At 48.8% G+C, this 21627-nt stretch overlaps 1 protein-coding gene across 3 annotated transcripts in view; it reads left to right on the top strand.

Annotated features, from left to right (window-relative positions):
* Positions 1–21627, top strand: part of ABHD12 (abhydrolase domain containing 12) — an 82570-nt gene that overhangs the window by 42505 nt on the left and 18438 nt on the right. For all 3 annotated transcript variants that reach the window (XM_025398173.1, XM_025398175.1, XM_025398172.1), the window contains exons 2-6: positions 2487–2611; positions 12710–12815; positions 15741–15860; positions 19282–19312; positions 21454–21499. In XM_025398173.1, the coding sequence (XP_025253958.1) occupies positions 2487–2611; positions 12710–12815; positions 15741–15860; positions 19282–19312; positions 21454–21499 (428 nt within the window). The remainder of the gene's footprint in view (positions 1–2486; positions 2612–12709; positions 12816–15740; positions 15861–19281; positions 19313–21453; positions 21500–21627) is intronic.

The raw sequence follows: 21627 nt of genomic DNA, 5'->3' as shown, positions 1-21627 counted from the left end.
TTGAAGTGGTGGCACACTTGATTGCAGGCTTCTTTCTTTTTATGGGCTTTTCGTTTTCTCTCAGGATAACGTTCTGAGTCTTTCTGGTCCTCTTCCAACCTCTCACATTTTCCCAATTTCTCCCTGCCAGGGCCATTAGCTGTGTCAGACCCTGCTCTTTAACAAGAATAAAGAGTTGGTGATGGAAGCTAAGATGTGTTGCAGGTTTGGTGCAAGGACTCACATGTGCAGTCTACATGTGTTACTGTGTGTAATCCTTCCAGGAACCTACACAAAGGAGGTACCATTATCATCCTTACCAAGCATTAAGGAGAACAAGGCTCAGAGAGGTTAAATCGCTTGTTCAAGATTACACAGATAGTAAGTGATGGGTTAGATGTTGAACCAGACTTCAGAGCTGGCACTTTGAACCTCAATATTGTGATTAATATACCCTCTTTGAAAAGCTAGATCTTGTATGGTGTTTACGATGCCATTTTAAACTGGTCTCTCCACCATCTAGTTAACTCTTGTATTCCTAAATTACTGTATCAGTCCAATGGCCTTGTCCCTGGTAGCCCAACTAGCTCAGATCACCCTGGACAGTATCCCCAGCAGCAGGTACCTCTCACCCAGCCTGCCACAGCCTTGTGCTTGATTAACGCCCACTGGGCTGTGAGCACAGCACAAGTGTGGGCGCCATCCTTTGCTGCCCTGACTGTCCACCACCTCAGAGTGCCAGGCTCTCGATGATGATCTCTGAATGAACCAGGAAAATGAGTGAATGAGTTACATTATCGGATGTGCATATTTGTCATCAGCTTTATTGAGGTGTTTGTCAGCTTTATTATTTACATCAGTTTTATTGAGATTATTTACGTATGACAAAGTTCATGGATTCTAAGTGTACAATTGAGTGAGTCTTGACAAATGTATGCCATCGTGTAACCACAGCCACATCAAGGTAAAGTATGTTCCATCACTCCAAGACCCTCTCCTGGCCCTTACAGTCCATCTGCTCCACCCCCAGCCCCTGGCAACCTCTCTCTGTTCTGTTTTTCTGTCCTTAGAGTTTTACTTTTTCTAGAATTTTAGACATGGAATTACATAGTATATGGTCTTTTTTGGATGTCTTATTTAACATAACAATCCTTTTGAGATTCATCTGTATTGTTGCTTGTATCAGCAGTTCAATATGTGGTTTTAAGACTGTTTGGAAACAGTCCAGAGATAGCTTGTCCCACTAGATTTAGAGTCATATGGTAAGTTAGAACGGTGGCCCTACAGGTGTGCCCTTGGCACTCTTTCGTTCCCAGATCCTTGCAGAGGGTCAGTAAGGTCCGACCGATTTCCATAATAGTGTCAAGGTGTGATTTGCCTTTTTTCATCCTCCTCTCATGGGTGTGCAGTGAGGTTTTCCAGATGATATGTGATATGTGGATTCACAGCACATTGCATGCAGAAGCAGATAGGAGAGTCCATCTTTCTGTTAAGCTCTCTGACTTAGAGAAAGGTGTAATAATGTTAATGTCACTCTTCTCACTAAAATTTTTTGGTTTTCTCCTCACTAAAATTTTTTGTATTGGAAAATTATTTTTCATAACAAATACCGTTTATAACAACATGTAATGGATTGTTATTATTAGATGAATTAATAGACATTTTAAAATGTCTTATCTTTAACTTCTCATATAACAGATCATCATAAATATAAACTGTTTTTGACTGTCTGTCAAATGAGAAGTTAAAAAGCTCTTTGAGCAGAAGCTCTGTAGGGTCCTCAATTTTGTACTGTAGAGAAGTCCTGAGACCAAGGAGTTTGAGAATCATCGGGTTAGAGATAGTTTTGAAAGGAGGTTTGGGAACATGATGAGAACTCTGGAGCTGGAGAGGAATTAGAAGAGGGTCATGCGACCTGGCTTGACGGGCCTGGGAAAAGGTCCTCTGTTGAGTGGGTACAGAGGGGCTCGCCCACACGTAAATGCAAGGACACACCGTGCCAGTTCTTAGCCTCCTGCTCTCCAAGGACCTGGTCAGGCAGGTTCTGTTGATGTCCTTGGTCTGCGTGCTTCCTACCAGGAGCTAATGAGTAACCTACGCCTGCCTGCAATTGGCTCACAGAAGACTGATCGGGAGGCCTGAGGAGGCCGCTCTTCCCTGATATGAGGTTACAGCCGGGGTCTGATGTCAGGTGGGGGGCATTGTGGGGTCTGCTTTCTCTGCTGGATTCTTCCGCAAGGGCAAATGTAAGAAATCATTAGCTATTTCTTTGTCTTTCAAGAAAAAAAGTTCCTCTTACCCCCAGTAGAGTTCTAAGCTCAAGTTAAAGACTATCTAAACTAATTACTTGAGCAAAGGCAGGTGGGAGGCTACTTTTATTATTGGCAGTATCATTGTGGAAAAAAAAAATACGTGTGGCTCTTTAGGGATTTTCATAACACTATTGACAAACTACAGCAAAATGACACCTACTGCCTTTTGACCGATTCATTGCTTTTCTCTTGCAGGCGAAAGGGCCTATGGTTGCGCCTGAGGAAGATACTCTTCTGTGTTTTGGGGTTGTACATTGCCATTCCATTTCTCATCAAACTATGTCCTGGAATACAGGCCAAACTGATTTTCTTGAATTTCGGTAAGTGGTATGTGTCCATTTTTCCTTTAATTTTAGTAAGGGTTCCTTTTCATGATGATGTCTGATTTTAGGGGGAGTATTTTTACTTTAATGGTGATTTAGTTTACATGCAGTGAAGGGTATATATCTTAAGTGTACAGTTTATATACCTATATCTTTATAGAGAGAGAGGTAGAGCTACCACCCAGATTGAGAAATAGAACACTTTTATTACCCAGAAAGGTCCCTGTGCCCCTTCCCAGCTGGAGGACTTTCTGTGCTAGGGTTGCTCTCCGGTGCTGGATTTGTGTCCACAGAAGACTACACTGCACTGGGGGCCCAGCGTGTCTGTCTTCAGCTGAGGTGAGTAAAAATGTTGACAACCTGAGAAGTCAGCTGAAGCCATCATGTTGGAGATGCCTTGTCAGTTGTGCATTCTAGAAGCCTAACTGTCTTTAGAAAAGATGACCACTAAAAAATATAGTTTCTTTTTTAAAACAAATTAGTTTTTTATACCCCTAAAAAATCCAGATATACAGTACTTTGGTTTCTGTGGAATTTTGTGCTGACCTTGTAGGTATTGTAGTCTCCTTGAGTGAACTTGGATCTTGTGTGTTTTTTCACGTTGTGTATTTGCTTTTCGAGATGTGGAAGGAGAAAGGTGCAGATGTATCAAGCCCATGAGGTCGAAGGCAGAGGCTCTGGGCACATGGCCCTGGGAACAGTCCTACAAGTGAGGCTCCAAGGAAAGGGCTGCATCTGTGGGTACGAGGTTTGAGAACAACCTCGAGGTTGTTCTCAAACAAACGAGGTTGTTTGAGAACAACGAGGGCTTGCACACGGCGGGTGTTCTGTGAAGGACAGCCTGAGAGGCAGGTGCTGACAGCATTAGAACAGGATGAGGCAGGGGCTCTGGGGTCACTTTGTAGCTAGATTGGTTTGCACATAGTGAGTCTGGCCTTGCGTGTTTGGGAGTTTAAGGCTTGCAAAGCTGGGCCTGATATTGCTGAGGCAGCAGGTGAGCTGGTGGGGTGGGAGGGGAGGAAAGGAGGAGGCCACAGAGGAACACAGGAGGTACTGAGAGGCTCCAGACTCCCTCTGCAGGCATCTGGGCTTATGAGTTTGGGTGTTCAGTCTATAATAGACTTAATCACAGAAACTTAGGAAATGACTGGCTAAAAAAGGAATTTGTTTCTTTTTGTTTTTGTTTTTTTAATGCTGGTAAGAAGAACAGAAATTGTAAGGTTATTTAATACTTTGTAAATCTGACTTTTTTATTTGGGTGTCTTAATTGTAAAACACATGTAGTGTACTAAGAGGCATTTGATTTTTCTAACGGAAAAGTAGAACTAGGAATTTTTCATCTCTAAGTTTTGCCACTTGTAAGAAGCACAAACTCAAAAAGAAACTAACAGTATACCAAAATGATGAGAGTTTTGTTTTTTGACTTTAATGTTCCTTAAATATACATAGTACAGCCCAGAAAGGATTTGGGGCTTAGGTATAAACACGAAGCTACAAGGACTGCAGGTTCACCATCAACAGACCTCAGACTTGACCCTCACAGCTTTTGCACCTTTGCTGGCCTCCTTGGGCAGGTGCCTTTGCTGCCGGGCACGTGAGCTGGTTCTTAAGGGAGGGTGTGTGGGGTGCATTGCCCTGTGTGGCCTAGTACATTGTGGGCTCCCAGCAAATGTCTGAATTGAATAGATTTTCTTTAACTTGATTGTTTGGGCTACTGTAGACACACAGCCTACAGATTTTGCTCTGTGGATTTCCTAAGGAAGTGGCAGACTGCTATGAGGGAGAACTTTGGGTTCTCCTGGTCCAGCCCCGTGGCATGGGAGAGTAGGGCTGGGCTTGGGTAGGGGAGGCTGAGCCTCCCAGGGTGTTGCCCATCCTTAATGATTTCCTTCCACCTGTTTGCCACACTGGAGTAGGAGAGCCTACAGTGGCATTTTGTTTTGTTGTTTTGTTTTGTTCTGAGACAGGGCGTGGCTCTGTTGCCCCAGCTGGACTGCAGGGGTGTGATCATGGCTCACTGCAGCCTCGACCTTCCAGGTTCAGGTGATCCTCTCACATTAGCCTCCTGAGTTACTGGGACTCCAGACACCCACCACCACAACATCTGGCTAATTTTTTATATTTAGTGGAGATGGGGTTTTGCCATGTTGCCCAGGCTGGCGTCAAACTCCTGGGCTCAAAAGATCCTCCCGCCTTGGCCTCCCAAAGTGCTGGGAGTACAGGCGCGAGCCACTGCACCCAGCCCAGTGGTGTTTTTGAAAGAGATTTTTAGTTGCCAGTATGATAAAAATCTGTGTTTCCAGCCTCTTTTGAAAAGTTGACCAAAGGTCTAGCACCAAGAAACAGTGTCCCTGGGAGCAGCGATTGGACATGCCTTCTGCCTCACCCCTCTGGGCATCTGCCTGGCCCCCACACTCTACTCCTCCCTCCTCCCCATGATGAGCGACCCTCATCTCCAGGCCGCACTGTCCTCCCCAGGAAGCCACGGTGTATTTTGTCAGCGCGTGAGGCCCTTCCAAGTGTGGGTCTCTGTCTCCCCCTTTGGGAGGAAGGGCAGTCTTCAGAGGAGCAACATGGAGCTTGTTGGTTTTCCAGTTGTAATGTGCATCCAAGGTTTACAGGTCTGTGCCTGTCTGTGGCGCCGAGGAGGTGGGGTCTGTGGCGTGGCCCTGCGGTGATTTGGAGTTTTGCTGGGGAGGTGCCTCTGCTCTTGTCTCCAGACAAGAAGCATGACCTGGGCATCCATTCAACATTACAGGAGGAGTAGCAATCTCTTGGGCCCTAGAATGTGGTTAAAATATTCTTCACAGCAAATCTATCTGAAACCAAATGTATAAATTAGATAAATAAGCTTTTAAAGAAACATAGCAACTACAATTTAAGGCATTATTCTACTTTAAATAAATTTTCATAAGCAAAACATCATGATTATTCTAGAAACAAAGAATTAGCTAAAAAAAGAACCCTCAATAGAATGAATAAGAAAATGAACATTACTCTGAGAAAATCCTTGTTAACACTGTAGTTTATTTCCTACTGACCCTTTTTATATGTGTCTGTTTACATACACATAAATATATGTGCTTTTCAATACTTGTATTCACAGTCTGATCCCATCCAAAAGATGTTTGGATGAGACTCAGCATTTATGAAGCCTAGAATATCTTCCCAGCCGTTACTTGCCTTCAGATCAAGAAGGAATCTCTTGGTAAAAGTCATGTCTTGGTTTACAGGCTAGGCAGGGATTTTTTGGAAATAGGTCAGATCTATCATCATGCATTTGTTTTTAAAGCAAAGGGCCAGATTCCTCTTTGTCCTTCCCCTGAGCAGTCCCTGTTAACTCCTGTTACCTTTCTTTTCTTGTCCCTCTTTTTTCACACGGAAGGCCCTGTAAGCCTGCATCAGGTAATTGGAATTTGATAAAACCCAAATAACCAACCCAGGCTTTCCCTTGTTGACACCACACCTCTTATGGCTGCCGGTATCAAGGCTGCTCTGTTACTCACAGTGATTGGAATGAGACTTAGCTCCGTGTTCAGACCCTCAGCACTCAAAGACCATCACAGCTCAGTAGTTTTAGCCTTTCCCCCACCAAATATTTTGCAGGTGAGCTAAAAGAAGTATGACAGAGCAGGTCGTTTTCCACCCTCACATTCTCACTCCTTTACTCTCCACGGCACCCATGCGTGCAGAATCCATTCTCCATCCTGCCTGTTGATGTTTGTGGTTGCTGGTACGTGATGACGTAACTGGAGGGTGGACAGTGAAAACTGGGGGAAGCAGGAGCAGCTAGAGGCCTCAGTCCCAGCAGCCCTGTGGGCCTTGCTTGCCCATGGTGCTGGGGCTCCTGTGAGGAGCTCCCAGTTCAGAAGAGCCTGTGAGAGGGAGCCATGGGAGAGCTGGACCTCAGTGGCGGCACACTGCCCGGGCCACTCCTGTGGGGCTGCCACGGGGCTGAGCATTCTGTCCCCACTCCAGGCCTGTGGATGAAGCAGGGGCCTGGGCAGGGTGGACTCCAGCCAGCATGCCAGAGTCACGGGGGCCACAAAGAGTCGATGTCCATGGGTGATCTGACCACGCAGGAGGCCAGAGGGTCCTGGCACTCGCCTGGCACTGGTCTGCAGGAGTGAGCCAGTAGTGCTTCTGGCCCTGGGTGGATCCTGTGACCCTACACACACCAACCCATCTCACCACCCATCTCACTTTGAAGCATTTCTGCTCATTTAGAGTAATACTGGCCAGGTGGTTCCTATAGCCACCCGCTCTGGGGCTGTGTGATCCCTGGGACCAGCCAAGCTCCATGCCTCCCATGCCACATGACGCTGCTTGGAGGTGCTGCTGCGGAAGAGAAGGTGCCAGGCAGTATCTGGGGGACTTCAGAGCAGTCACTGTGCCTCCTTTTCATGGTTGTTTCTTTTTTCTCTTTTTTTTTTTTTTTTTTTTTTTGAGACAGAGTTTCGCTCTTAGTTGCCCAGGCTAGAGTGCAGTGGCACAATCTCAGCTCACTGCAACCTCCGCCTTCTGGGTTCAAGCGATTCTCCTGCCTCAGCCTTCCCGAGTAGCTGGAATTACAGGCATGCGCCATCATGCCCGGCTAATTTTGTATTTTTAGTAGAGATGGGGTCTCTCCATGTTGGTCAGGCTGGTCTCGAACTCCTGACCTCAGGTGATCCGCCCACCTCGGCCTCCCAAAGTGCTGGGATTACAGGCATAAGCCACCACACCCGGCCTCATGGTTGTTTCTAAACCGAGTAAAAGTGAACTGGAAGACCAGCTTCCTGGAATGAGGCCGTCCTGGAGTAGAATTTGGCTTCCTAGTTCTTAGATTTCTTGGGCTTGGAAGCTTTCTGGATTAGCTGCTAATCCTTGTAAAATACTTTTCAGTGGCCGGGGAATGCTCTCAGAACTCTTGGACAGTTTGTGTCCCAAGAGCTTGGCATCCTTCTCCAGACACAGAACTGAGTGAGGCCTGAAGTGGAGCCGGTGGAAGCCCAGTGTCCTCGGCCCTCAATGGTGCCCGCTCCCCATCTGGCAGAATCAGGGCTGGTTCCAGCATCAGAGGCAGGATTTGGCTGAGTGGGTCTAGATGTGGGATGGGCAGTGGGCCCCAGGCGTGGATATTCAGAGTTGTACTGGGGAGGCCACCCCCCCTCCCGGCTGTCAGATGAGAGACTTGCACCCTGGGCTGCAGCTCTCAGGCTCCCGAAGTGTGTGGTGAATTCCCAGGATGAGGCGGCAGGAGTGGGCCCTAGAGTCTGAAGTGGACTCATTTTCCCACTCCAGAGCCTGAAGTGGACTTGCTTTCCAGGCACTCCCTCTGGTCGGGAGCCTTCTCTGAGACCCCTTGCCAGGATAAAATCTAAATACTTGTATGGCCGTGTTTTTTTTTTTTTTTTTCCCAAGAGATTGGAGTTTTATTATTACTCAAATCACTTTCCCGTAGCATTCAGGGATCAGAGTTTTTAAGGACAACTTGGTGGATGTGGGGAAGCCGGTGAGCTGGAAGTGCTGATGGTCAGCTCAGAGATGAAATCATAGGGAGTCAAAGCTGTCTTCTTGCGCTGAGTCAGTTCCTGTGTTGTGGGGGCCACAGGATCAGATGAGCTAGTTTATCATCTGGATGGTGCCACCTGATCCATCAAGTTCAGGGTCTGCAAAATATCTCAAGCACTGGTCTTAGGTTTTACAATAGTGATTTTATCACCAGGAGCAATTTGGGGAGGGGTCAGAGTCTTGTAGCCTCCAGCTGCATGACTCCTAAACCACAACAATTTCCAATCTTGTAGCCAAAATGTTAGTCCTAAAAAGGCAGTCTAGTCCCCAGGCAAGAAGGAGGTTTGTTTCCAGAAAGAGTATCATCTTTGCTTTAAACTATAAACTAAGCTCCTCCCAAAGTTAGTTTAGCCTATGGCCAGGAGTAAACAAGGACAGCGTGGAGGTTAGAACCAAGATGGAGTCAGTCAGGTCAGACCTCTTTCACTGTCTCAGTTACAGTTCTGGAATGGTAGTTTCAGTCCCTCCCTCTCGTTTTTTGTTTTTGGTTTTTTGTTTGTTTGTTTTTTGAGACAGAGCCTTGTTCTGTCACCCAGACTGGAGTGCAGTGGCACGATCTCAGCTCACTGCAATCTTTGCCTCTCAGGTTCAAGCAATCTCTTGCCTCAGGCTCCCAAGTAGCTGGGACTATAGGCGCGCACCACCACGCCTGGCTAATTTTTGTAGTTTTAGTAGAGACAAGGTTTCTCTATGCTGGCCAAGCTAGTCTCGAACTCCTGACCTCGTGATCCACCCGCCTCGGCCTCCCAAAGTGCTGGGATTGTAGGCATGCGCCACCGCGTCTCATACTCCTTTGGGTTTCATAACACCTTAATTTTCAGGTGTTAGCTAATGAAGATGGAGAAAGGGCAAAGACAGCTCTAACTTCTTCCTGCTGGCCAGGAGTGTAGTGGGGGTAGGTGTTTATCCCAAGGTGAAAGGAATGGAACCACTTTGCAGCTCTGAGCATACTCACACAGGCATGGCTGGAGATCCAAGGCTTGCATGGCAAAGGCATTACTATTGTCATCTATAGTTTTAGCACTGCATTTAAGGGAACAGTGAACTATAAGGTTAATAATGAGGAATAGGGTAAAGAGTGCAATTCCCAGTTTTAAAAGTAAAGATTTGAATGCATTAGTTTGGTGACTTGTAGCCCACAAAGAATTTAAGATTTAGTCCTTCCAAACTGCAGGAAAAATGCAAGAACATCTAACAACAGGTATACTATATATATATTTTTTCGAAGCACAAGTTTTCTCTCTCCAGTCCCCATTTTTATTAAAAAACAAATCATTATAAGACTGATTTGTTTGCAAAATAAACATTAGTCTTATTATACTTGGCCTGATTATTTACATAAATTGCAACACAAGTAATAATTTTTTACATAGGCTTCTTAAATTGGCTTTGATAGAACTCTGTTCCATAAGGAATCTCCGATAAGACTTTTTAAAAACTGAGTCCAGTCATGGGTTCGTATCCTCAAATACCTATGAGTTTGGTAAATTCCTCTCTTCTTGAGGTCCTAAAATAACTTGGGGCTCCTGGGCCTATTAGAAAGTGACATTCTTTACCACAGGTCAGGAACCCTGTATGGGGACTGTATAGACAAGGTATGAGGCCAGTTTTACCCACGGGGCTTTTATTGTCTCTATAAGTCCTTTGAATCCTTAAAGGAAAGCAGGCCATTCCAGTCAAAGCCTTGGTAAAATAACCAGTTTCTCCAATTGTTTCCTGTTGCAGAAGAGCCTGCCTTTCTTTCCCTACCTCCCTCCGTCTCTCCCTCCTTCCTTCCTCTCTCTTCTCTTTCTCTCTTCTCTTTCTTCCCTTTCTCCCTTCCTCCCTTCTTTCCTTTCCTTCCTCCCCTCCCCCTCTTTCTTTTGTTTTCTTTTCTTTTCTTTTGTTTTCTTTTCTTTTTGACAGAGTCTCACTCTTTCACCTAGGCTGGAGTGAAGTGGCATGGTCTCAGCTCACTGCAACCTCCACCTCCGGGGTTCAAGCCATTCTCCTGCTTCAGGCTCCCAAGTAGCTGGGATTACAGGTGCACACCACCACGCCCGGCTAATTTTTATATTTTTAGTAGAGACGGGGTTTTACCATGTTGGCCAGGCTGGTCTCGAACTCCTGACCTCAGGTGATCCATCCACCTCGGCCTCACAAAGTGCTAGGGTTATAGGTGTGAGTCACCACGCCCGGCTGACTGCATTTATTTTTTGGGACCACTCTAACAAACCTGCAAACTGGGTGGCTTAAAACAAATGTATCCTCTCATGGTCATGGAGGCTGAGAGTCCGAGGTTGAGGTGTGGGCGGGCCCCGCTCCTCCTGAGACGCTGAGGTGGACCCTTCTTGCCTGTCTGTCTGGCAGCATTCCCAGCTTGGAGAAGCTTCCCTCAAATCTCTGCTTCCATCTTCTCCATCTTCTTGGTTGTCTTTTCATGATCTTCCCTCTGTCTCTGTGTCTAAATGTCCCCATTTTATAAGGACACCAGTCATTTGGGTTAGTATCCACCCAGTGACCTCATTTGAGCTTGATTACCTCCATAAAGACCCTGTTTCCAAGTAAGGTCACACTCTTAGGTACTGGGGGTGAGGCCTTGAACATAGTCTTTCTTGGGGAGCACAACTCAGCCCATAACAGGGCAGGTGGAGCTTCCAGGCCTCTCAGGGGCCAGGCTTATTACCTCCCTGACTTCCTGTCCAGCCAGCCAGGAGGCAGGGCTGTGCAGCCGGGCTGCTGGGTTCAAAGCCAATTCTTTTTTTTTTTTTTTTTTTTTTTTGAAACAGGGTCTCTCTGTCACTCAGGCTGGAATGCAGTGGTACAATCTTGGCTTACTGCAGCCTTGACCTGCTGAGCTCAAGTGATTCTCCCTCCTCAGCCTCCCAAGTGGCTGGGATCACAGGTGCATGTCACCTTGCCTGGGTAATTCTTACATTTTTTGTAGAGATGAGGTTTTGCCATGTTGCCCAGGCTGGTATCAAAAAATCCAGCTCTATCATGTGAGCCAGCAATCTAATAGGAGCCGTCAGATGGTGATGATGGTGACTTGCCTCAGAGACTGTGTGGCCTGGCTCAGCTGGAGCTAATGGGGATGTGGATCACCTCCTTTGCCATTTTTTATTTTGAGAGAAACTTCTTATTAAAGTTTTGAAGATGTATCTGCTTCCTGGGGAAGAGATGGATTAAGAAGGTGGGGTATGAACAGCAGCCCTGGTCAGGGGAACTGTCTCCCCACGTGGTCTGGGACAGACGCTCAGGGAGTTTCTGGGAAGGAGTGTGTATGTCCCCATGTCCTCGTGAGTCCAGCCTGGTGACATTTGAGGAAGTGAGGCTAGATGTGCAGTGTGCCACGCGGACGTGGGAGTCATGCAACCCCTGTCTTCACCAGAGACAGCTGTCAGCAGCAGAGCTTCCCCAGGGGCAGGACCCGCCAGAGGGAAGCCAGGCCCGCACTGCTCTCTGTCACTGCCTCTTTTGGGAGTTGCCATTTTATAAAGCAGAAAAATCCCACCTCAGGGTTCATGGGTTTATTTCAAATTTTTTATTTTTCAGTTAAACTTATTTTAAAGTTGTGTTCACCAAAAGCAATAAGACTATAATGGTATATAAGGAAAAAATTGCCCCCGTTCTCCCCACACACACACTTTGAAGCTATATGAGCGGCCTGGCTTCTGTCTTTCTGTATTTCCTCCCAGCCACATGTGGGGGTTGTGTTTCATTGGCATGTTTTTACAATCGCAAAGTGGGGCTACCGCACCCGCACCCACAGTCACCTTGCTCCTCTCTGCCCGCAGGTCCTGGAGGTTCCTCCAGGTCTAAGGGCCTCATGGTCTTCCACAGTGTGGAGTGCTGGTTAATTCACTTGCTGTCCTGCTGGCAGATGACCTGGTCAATGTAGGACTTCTGCTGGGCCGTTGCACTGACTTCACTCTGCTCTGCATGGGTCCTGTGGATTCATCCCTCTTGCTGCCCCCACACCTCACCTTCTGCTGTCTTTTCTGTGTTAGGCAACAGTCCTAGAAACTTTGGAATCCCCTTTACCTTGTTTGCCACCCTACGTTCAGTTGCTCATCAGATCCTTTAGCGCCATCCCCTTTCCTGCTGTGTATGTCCCACTCCACTAGGCACCTGAGTTATTCGCAGGCTCAGCCTCCCTAGCCTCCCTCCTGGCTGGCCCATCCTTAAGACCTGTTGGGGATCTTTCCTTCCCTTACTTGCATCTTCTCACACCTTGAGTGACCTTAGACCTTAGCGTTCCAGTCTCTACACAGACCTCGCCCTCACTGCAGTATCTGTCCCTGCCCATGCTGGCCTCAGCCCATACCCTGCCTGAGGCTGGGCCTGCAGGTCTGGCACCATTGTAAGATTGCACAGGAAAAGGACTTGTTGCTTTCTGAGAGCTTCTGCAGTGTGTGCATGTGGGTGTGCATGTGTGTGTGTGTACGTGTGGATGCATATGTGTGCATGTGTGTGAGTGTGCATGTTTGTATGCATGTCTGTGTGTACGTGTGTGTATTAATCCACCAGTAATCCTAATTTCCATCTCTTTATTTCCTACAGTAAGGGTTCCCTATTTCATTGATTTGAAAAAACCACAGGATCAAGGTTTGAATCACACATGTAACTACTACCTGCAGCCAGAGGAAGATGTGACCGTTGGAGTCTGGTAAGTGCTGGTAAGCTCTGTAGCCCTTCCAGCAGCAGGAAAAGGCCCTACATGGCTGAGCTGGTGCTGTCTTTGACACTGGCCACTGAAATGTTGTTCATTTTTATCTTCACCTCTTCCTTTCCTAAAGGAAAGATCTCAGTACATTTGATCCTAGTGTTGAGGGATTCAGTGACTTTAAACTCTATTCCCAGCAAAGGCTTTGTGAAGAGATTATTATTTTTAGAGAACCTTGTTTCTAGGAAAAACAAACAAAGAAGCTAGAAACAGGATGTAAGTGGCTGGCACAGTGGCTCACACTTGTAATCTCAGCACTTTGGGAGGCCGAGGCGGGTGGATCACTTGAGTCCAGGAGTTTGAGACTAGCCTGGGCAACATGGTGAACCTATCTCTACTAAAAATACAAAAATTAGCCAGACATGGTGGTACACGCCTGTAATCCCAGCTACTTGGGAGGCTGAGGCAGGAGAATCACTTGAGCCCAGGAGGAAGAAGTTGCAGTGAGCTGAATTCACACCACTGCACTCCAGCCTGGGTGACAGAGCAAGACTCTGTCTAAAAAAAAAAAAAAAAAAAAAAAAAAACAATATAAGGGAAGAATCGCAAACACTCTTTTGAATATATCTTCCATCCAAGCGCAGTAGCTCACGCCTGTAATCCCAGCGCTTTGGCAGGCCGAGACAGGGGGATCACTTGAGATCAGGAGTTCGAGACTAGCCTAAACAACATGGTGAAACCCCGTCTCTGCTGAAAAAAAGTACAAAAATTAGCCGGGCGTGGTGGCACGCACCTCTAGTCCCAGCTACCCGGGAGTTTGAGGCAAGAGAATTGCTTGAACGCAGGAGGCAGAGGCTGCAGTGAGCCGAGATTGTGCCACTGCACTCCAGCCTGGGCAACAGAGGGAGACTCTGTCTCCAAAATATATATATCTTTTCCAAGAAGTGAAAACAGCTTGATTTCTTTTCACATATAGCTTCGGTGATGGTGTTGGCTGTCTTCTAAGTATTTACTTTTTTAAGCCATAAATTTACGTTGGACATAAGCCTCGTGACTTCTCTGTGTCTCCTTGGAATACATTTTAATGTTTTCTTCTGTACATAAATGGTGCTTCTGAACAACTGAATTAAAATCAACCAACCTCACTGTGGCATTTCCCTTTTTCTCTGAGAAGTGATCCTGAATCACAGCCCCTTTATCTAGCTGAATTTATTTTTCAGTAGCCATAACGTCCCTTTCCGCTGTCTCAGAAAACCACTGTGTATGTGAGAAGCTTCTAAATGAAATGCTGTGAGTAGCTTCCCAGTGTGGATGAGAGAACATTCAGGCGTTTCTAACAGTGGTCCTTGGTAAAGAACATAAAACAAGAAGAGAGATTTTTGTTTTTAGTAGTTGGTGCTAGGATTAAAGTCTTTTGTCACTTCCTGATTTGATTTAATCTAGCATTTACTGACCAACGTGTGACTGTGGGACTCTGGGTTTCTGTCTGAAGCGTGACCTGTTTTGCACAGAGCTGCTGAGTGGGACTTGGTCAGCCCTCTTCTTGGTTAATATGAGTCTGTCCTATTGCAGGAGGGTGTTTATGGTGGTAAGACGTAGGCTGGAAGTACTAACAACATCTGCATATATTATCAGTTACCAGAAAAGGTTTTGTTTAGTGATGCTAGTGGCAAGTCTCAAGGCGGTGCCACGCTGTGTGTTGCTGTGTGTTGGTGGGTGTGGCTGCTGCCTACTCTCATGCCCTAGGCAGTCACAATGACAGTGGGCCCTCAGGTAGCAGCGGGCCCAGCTCACCAACTGCCCCCACCATCACTTCATCAAACCCTCCCACCAGCTTCCTGAAAGGAGGGCCTCAAGGCCTAGCGTGAAGCCTGGGGGCCATACCTGGCCATGCCTGGCCATCGCCTGTCTGCTGAGAGAAGAGGCCCAGGAATGGGTTTCTCTGCTGGCTAGGAGTTCCCTGGCTCTTTGTCAGGAACCCAGGTTTGGGGTGGGCTGGCTACTGGAAGCACATCTGCTCCCAGCACCTTCAAAATGTGCCGTCCTGTCCCTCAAGTTTATAACCGTATGGGAGTGATGATCATAGTGACTAGATCCACCCCAAAATGTGATCCTCTTGAACAGATCAGAGACAGAAGTTAGATGAGATGCTGAAGCTTAAAATCTAGAAAAGAAGTTGGCCATTAAATTTTTTTTAAAGATTCTTGTCACTGGTATCCAGAATGAATTTGAAGAAGCTTTACAGAAAAGTGATTAATTTCGACCCTCCCCAATGATTAACAATATTCGATTTGGCCTGAGTTAAAATTAACCTTAGTATCTCTCGGAAGGAGGGTTTGGCTAGTTAGACCAGCAGCTTCAGAGTGCCCAGCCAGGCGTGGACCATGAGCAGGCCGGGAAGTTGGTGCATACTCGACGTTAGAAATGGCGTCAGCGATGGCCTGGTTTCTAGTCAAGCTCACAAACATTGGTGTTGCTGAATTAGCAAATGTGACAGCATGTACTGTTTAAAATCCATTGTGAGTTAAACTGTGGACGATTGAAGCATGGGGTTAAGTGGGATGTGGGGCACATATGAGGAAAATGTTATTACTTAGGATGAACTAAGTGCTGCTTCTCTGCTAGGCGTCGGTGGTAACTTGTCACATTGCAAGCCTTTGTGGCCCAGAGGAGGCTGGCCTGCCAGTCAGGGAACACTCCTGCTGAAGCTGTCAGCACCATCCACACAGCCTGCAGTTCCGTGGTTATTGATTCTAGTGATGGGGTTAGTTTTCTACCACCCACCCCCATCTGTTCCCCAGTAGTTAGATGGGGTCTGCAGCTCCCTGCTGTCTGGACTTGAGCTGATTAAGTAACACCACATGCAGTCGCCTGGATGAGGACGGAAGGAGCATCTGATCCTGCGCTCCCCTCTGCTTCTGTCTCCAGGCATACCGTCCCCGCAGTCTGGTGGAAGAACGCCCAAGGCAAAGACCAGATGTGGTATGAGGATGCCTTGGCTTCCAGCCACGCTATCATTCTGTACCTGCATGGGAACGCAGGTACCAGGTGAGGGAGGGGAGCCCATCTTTGCTATGGAGCACGGCTCCTTTTTGGGGTGGGAATGTCCTGGCCCAGTCTGCTGGAAACCAGCAGGAGCTAACCTGCGACCCCACAAAATCAGGAGTACTGATCCACTGCAATGAGGGAGAACCTCCCAAGAACAAAGGGAAAGGCAGAGTTCTTAAGGGGTTGAGGGAAGGCCGAGTTTAGGTGAACGTTACATGAAGCAGGGTTCCCACAGCTTGAGGCCAGCAGGGCTGTGTTCCGCAGGGACCAAGTGTGGGAAGCTGTGTGCAGACCGTCTGCTATCTGGAACTCCAGCCTGGGTTGGGATGGAGGAGGCTGAGTCTCGGTCAGGGGTTGAGCTCCCGGGCCAGAGGGCATGTTTTTTTCTCCCTGTTGTAATCTCAAAGGGCACAGCATCTGCTGTTATGTGATTTGGGGAGCAGGGTTCTTGGAGAGCGATGGCTTTGGGGTCCCTCTGAGAAGGGGTCATGGTGGCACTTGACTGTGGCAGCCTCATGCCCTTGGGAATGGGTGGCTCCAGCTCACTGGCAGCTGGTTTTCCCCATATCTGTCATGCAGCCTGAAGTGGCAGGCAGATCTTTGTTACCTGTAAGATAGCTCCAGGTGGCAGACAGGTGAAGCCAGAGCCAGGGCAGCCCTGGAGGAGGAGGCATACTTCCTGGAAAAAAGTGGCGAGTGCTGAGAAGGGGCAGAAGGGACAGGCTGAATGTACCAGGGGCTGGGGTCCTTGCAGGGCACCCTACAGTGTGGGCTCTCCGCTCACTAACGGGCTGTTGGTGAAGTACATGCGCTTTGTTTGATCAGCTCTGCCCAGTGCTATCTCAGATGCTTTTCCTGAGTGGGCCTAATGGCTTGTCCTTTCCACTGGCTGCCCTGGAGTTGGCCTCCCTGCCTTAAAGGGTGCTCCTTCCACACCATGTGACTGCTGTTCAGAAGAGCCTCTGTGGGAGAGCCCAGGGTGGGTGTGGGGGGGATACATTTTCTGAACAAAGCATTGTTTGAAAACCACCAAGGTCTTCGTGTGTGAGAGAGGCAGCCAGGAGCCAGCGCAGAGGCAGACCCAGCATGGAGACAGGGCTGCTGCAGGGCCAGGGCCGAGGTCCACTGTGGCACCAGGGTGTGTCAGGGCTAGGGGCAAACATTTTATAGGCAGAGCCAGCAAGGAGAGCCGTGCTGGGCCCTTCTGGAGGCGAAAGCAGGCCTAGGTGGGTGTCTGCATGGTGGAGCCCTGCAGAGGGCATTGCTGAAAGAGCCCAGCGGCATGGTCCATAAGGCGGTTTCTGTGCCAGGGACGGCGTGTCTAGCTACTGAATCACGCATGTGCTGCACAGTTTCCTTTCTTCTTTGTCTGGGACAAGCTGCAGCGGGTTTCTCTTCTGCTTTTCAAAGAGCAAGCGGCTACAAACAGCTCCTGCAGCATCTTTTTATAAATGAGAGAACTGGCCGGGCGCGGTGGCTCAAGCCTGTAATCCCAGCACTTTGGGAGGCCGAGGCGGGTGGATCACGAGGTCAGGAGATCGAGACCATCCTGGCTAACATGGTGAAACCCCGTCTCTACTAAAAATACAAAAAACTAGCCGGGCGCGGTGGCGGGCGCCTGTAGTCCCAGCTACTCGGAGGCTGAGGCAGGAGAATGGCGTGAACCTGAGAGGCGGAGCTTGCAGTGAGCCGAGATCGCGCCACTGCACTCCAGCCTGGGTGACACAGCGCGAGACTCTGTCTCAAAAAAAAATAAATAAATAAATAAATAAATAAATAAATAAATAAATGAGAGAACTGTGGTTGGCTGTGAATAAGGTTCAGTTCTGCAGTGCCCATCACATGGTTAAAAAAAAAAGAACCTGCTTGTAACTTCAGGTTAGAAAGTGATGCTGTGACTTTCAAGGTTTGCTGCCCTCTCCCACTCCTGCAGAGAGTGCCTGGCTGCAGGCCTCGCCACCCCCGTGTTGCCTGCTTTCTTTGTCCTGTGCATCCCAGTGGAGTTTCGCTGGTCTGTGGGATCCACCACGCGGATCTCCCTGAGGTCCACACCCCATGGATTCCCAGCAACTGTTACTTTTTTGCTTAATGTAGGAAATTTTATAAACTTAGAAAAGAGCCACTATGAACTCTTACAGTGATCACTGAAAATACTTTGCAGTGTTTCCTCCTTGTCTTGAAACTCCTTCCTTTATTTTTTATTTTAATTTTTGAGACAGAGTCTCACTCTGTTGCCCAGGCTGGAGTGCAGTGGCGCAGTCCTGGCTCACTGAAACGTCAGCCTCCCGGGTTCAAGTGGCTCTTCTGCCTCAGCCTCCCGAGTAGCTGGGATTACAGGCACCCACCACCACGCCCAGCTAATTTTTGTATTTTTAATAGAGACAGGTTTTACCGTTTGACCAGGCTGGTCTCAAACTCCTGAGCTTAAGTGATCCGCCCACCTCGGCCTCCCAAAGTGCTGGGATTCCAGGCATGAGCCACCGGCCTGACCCTTTACATTTTTGTTTCTGCACTTTATTGGCTTCCTCCTTCATCTCATCCTGGTCTCCCACCAGCAACACTCCTGCCCCCATACCTGAAATGGTGAAACCGCTCCTGAGGAAGGAGGAGCACAGCTACGGAGTGTGGAGAGTGTGGACCCACCCTCCTCCCAGGTGGCCCATGTCCCTGCTGTGGGGTCCGTCCAGGTTAACAGTGGGAAGGGAGCCTAGACAGGCCTCAGACAAGGAAGTACAAATGGGGGTGTGTTTGCCGAGCCCACTTAGTCTCCGTAGCGACATGCACGGTGAAGCTGTAGTTGACTGTGAGGGCCAGGAGGCAGCCATTCCTGCACCTCAGGGTGTCCCTGAGGAGATTCTAGGAGCATATCCCATGCGTGGAACACACACACGTGAAGGGCTATAAGGCAGGGTGGCCGCGGCAGCAAATAGAAGTTAGTGCCAGGTGGGAAACAGCCGAGATGACCACGAGAGGCCAGGGCAGTGCAGCTAAGCAGAGTTCTGAAGGTCAGCTGAGACGTGTGGAGCAAGAAGTGAGGGCAGAAGGTGTCCACACAGGCCCTGTTGGAGCACAGCCTCTGTCCACACAGGGTGTCCCTGACACGGGGAAGCTGGGAGGGGCTGGGGTGTGGTGGATGAGGGCTTGCTGTGTTTCCTTTAGTGTCTTTCTAGTTTGGGACTATAGGTGTGCATTACCTACTGAAAAATAAAAGCAGTCGTTAAGAAATCTCCCCAGAGTGCTAAAACTATCTCCCCCTTGGCAGAGCACTGCCAGAGGCGAGTGTGGGGCCACTTAGGGGGCCCCAAGGAGGAGGTTGCCCTCTTTCATTGGCCTTTCCCTGGTTTGGGGTACGGAGGACAAGTTGACCTGGGGCCTGACTCTGAGAAGATGTGCTCACACCATGTCCTGTTTCCTTCTCCAGAGGAGGTGACCACCGCGTGGAGCTTTACAAGGTGAGTGCAGGTGGCATCCACACCTGTTCCCTGGGCTATTCTTTCCAGGGCAGGAAGTGAAGGGAGTCACCAGACTCACAGCTTGAGAGTTAACTATTGCTGTGCTGTTTCTGTGTGTGAGACAGGGTCCTCTTGCTCTGTTGCCCAGGCTGGAGTGCAGTGGTGCGGTCACAGATCACTGCAGCCTCGACCTCCTGGGCTCAAACTATCCTCCCACTTCAGCCTCCTAAAACTGCAGGTGCATGCCGCCACTACACCCAGCTAATTTTTGTTGTTTTTTTTTATAGAAATGAGGTCTCCCTATGTTGCCCAGGCTGGTCTCGAACTCCTGGGCCTCCCACCTTGGCCTCCGGAAGTATTGGGATGACAGGTGTGAGCCACCATGTCTGACCTTTTGTTGGCCTTTTTAACACTGCCTTTGGATGGGTGTGCTGGAAGGTAGGGCCTTAGCTGCCTCTGCTGTGACTGCCCATCACACTGCCTCTAGGCTTGGGCCCCAAAATCAGAATGTATGGGCTTGGTAGACCAAGTGCAGATATTGGCAGACTACATAAATGGCATTGGAAATTGTTTTTCAATGTTACATTACTTGTGTATAAAATGAAAAGAGAGGGCCGGGCGCAGTGGCTCATGTCTGTAATCCCAGCACTTTGGGAAGCCAAGGTGGGCGGATCACAAGGTCAGGAGTTCAAGACCAGCCTGGCCAAGATGGTGAAACCCAATCTCTACTAAAAATACAAAAAAAATTAGCCAGGTGTGGTGGCAGGCGCCTGTAATCCCAGCTATTCAGGAGGTTGAGGCAGAGAATTGCTTGAACCAGGGAGGCGGAGGTTGCAGTGAGCCAAGATGGCACCACCGCACTCCAGCCTGGGTGACAGAGCGAGACTCCGTCTCAAAAAAAATAAAAAAAGAAAAGAGAAAGCAGGTGCCCCAGGTGCTACACTGACTGCCAGATCGCAGGCTCACCCCAGCAGAGGGTGCAGGCGGGATTTGAATCAGCTTCCAGGCACACAGTGGGAGCACCTGCAGATCTCCCCACGTCCAGGGGGTGTCTAGGGCAGGGCGTGCAGACCTTTACTTGTGCTTGGCTGCTTGATTTTGTTCTTCATCTGGTTGTCTGGGTCTTGGAGCCGAAGAGCTACTGTTGGAACAGCCTCACTCTCCTCCCCTCAGAGGGCCATCTGCACTGGCCCACAGGACAGAAGGGGATACAGACAGAGGCAGGGGCACAGACAGAGGTAGGGGCACACCCAGCTCTGAGCTATTGGAGGATTTTACCCCTGGAGTAAATTGCATTAAGTCAGGAAAGGTGGGGAGAGTTTGAGAAGTGATTGGTTCTTTCTTTAGGTTTCTGTTAAAAGAAATGATTCACCCTGCTGAGGTCAACAGGGCTGGAGCAGGTTGGCTCTGGGTATAGACTCTGTGGTGGCTAGGAGCTGGCAGGGAAGTGCCGGCTGCCCTGGGGAAGCACCCGACTCCCTCCCTAAAGAGGGGAGCTGTGATTCTGGGTGACGAGATGGTGCGGCAGCCTCCCATGTTGCTCTGGGCACACCCCAGCAAGGGCACAGGAGCGTTGAGGTGTGATCTAAATCAGAGAGGTCAGCTAGTCTGTAGGGATTGAAAAAAAAGTAACAGAAAAAAATTGACAAGAGCTTAAAATCCAAGAAATACTGGGTTGCAGCAAGGGTCCTGAGATGGGGTCTCTACACAGTATAGCCCTCCTCCTGGGGGTCCGCCATCACACTGCAGCACCGAGAGCTGTCCCCAGAGGAGGCCGCCCCAGAGGCTGCCCTGCAGCACGCGTGGAGCTGGGGCCTGGGACCTGGGACCTGCGGGAGTCTGCGCCTGGCCCTCTAAGTCTAAGCAGGAGGAAGGGGGATGCTTCCCTAGCGTCTAAGCAGCAAGAAGGGAGAGCCTTCCTGTGCTCCCAGGCAGGGATGTCAGCAGGTCCAGAAGCGGCAGTTGGCATCTGGGTTTCATAAAACCCAGCCAGGAGTCAGGCAGCATGTCACAGTCTTTGTGAAGCTGCCACTACGCACAAGGCACGGGAGGGAAAGTCGGATGAGTTTAATAAGCGGCAAGCTGCCCTCAACACAGACACTTGGATTTGTTGCCAAAGATGTTTGTTTTTCACTTTACAGGTGCTGAGTTCCCTTGGTTACCATGTGGTCACCTTTGACTACAGAGGTGAGATTTCTTTTGCAAGAGCATCTGAGCACATTTCCACTGCTTGCTGGCAGTATCCCATGGGCAGGCCTCACTTGAAGAGGCTCGGAGCAAGACCAGCGCCTGCTTTGGCTGTGCTGTGAAGGTTT

Source organism: Theropithecus gelada, chromosome 10 (assembly GCF_003255815.1).
Source record: "Theropithecus gelada isolate Dixy chromosome 10, Tgel_1.0, whole genome shotgun sequence".
Taxonomy (NCBI): domain Eukaryota; kingdom Metazoa; phylum Chordata; class Mammalia; order Primates; family Cercopithecidae; genus Theropithecus; species Theropithecus gelada.
The sequence above is the reverse complement of the archived record's forward strand: the minus strand, read 5'-3'. Positions and strand labels throughout refer to the sequence as shown.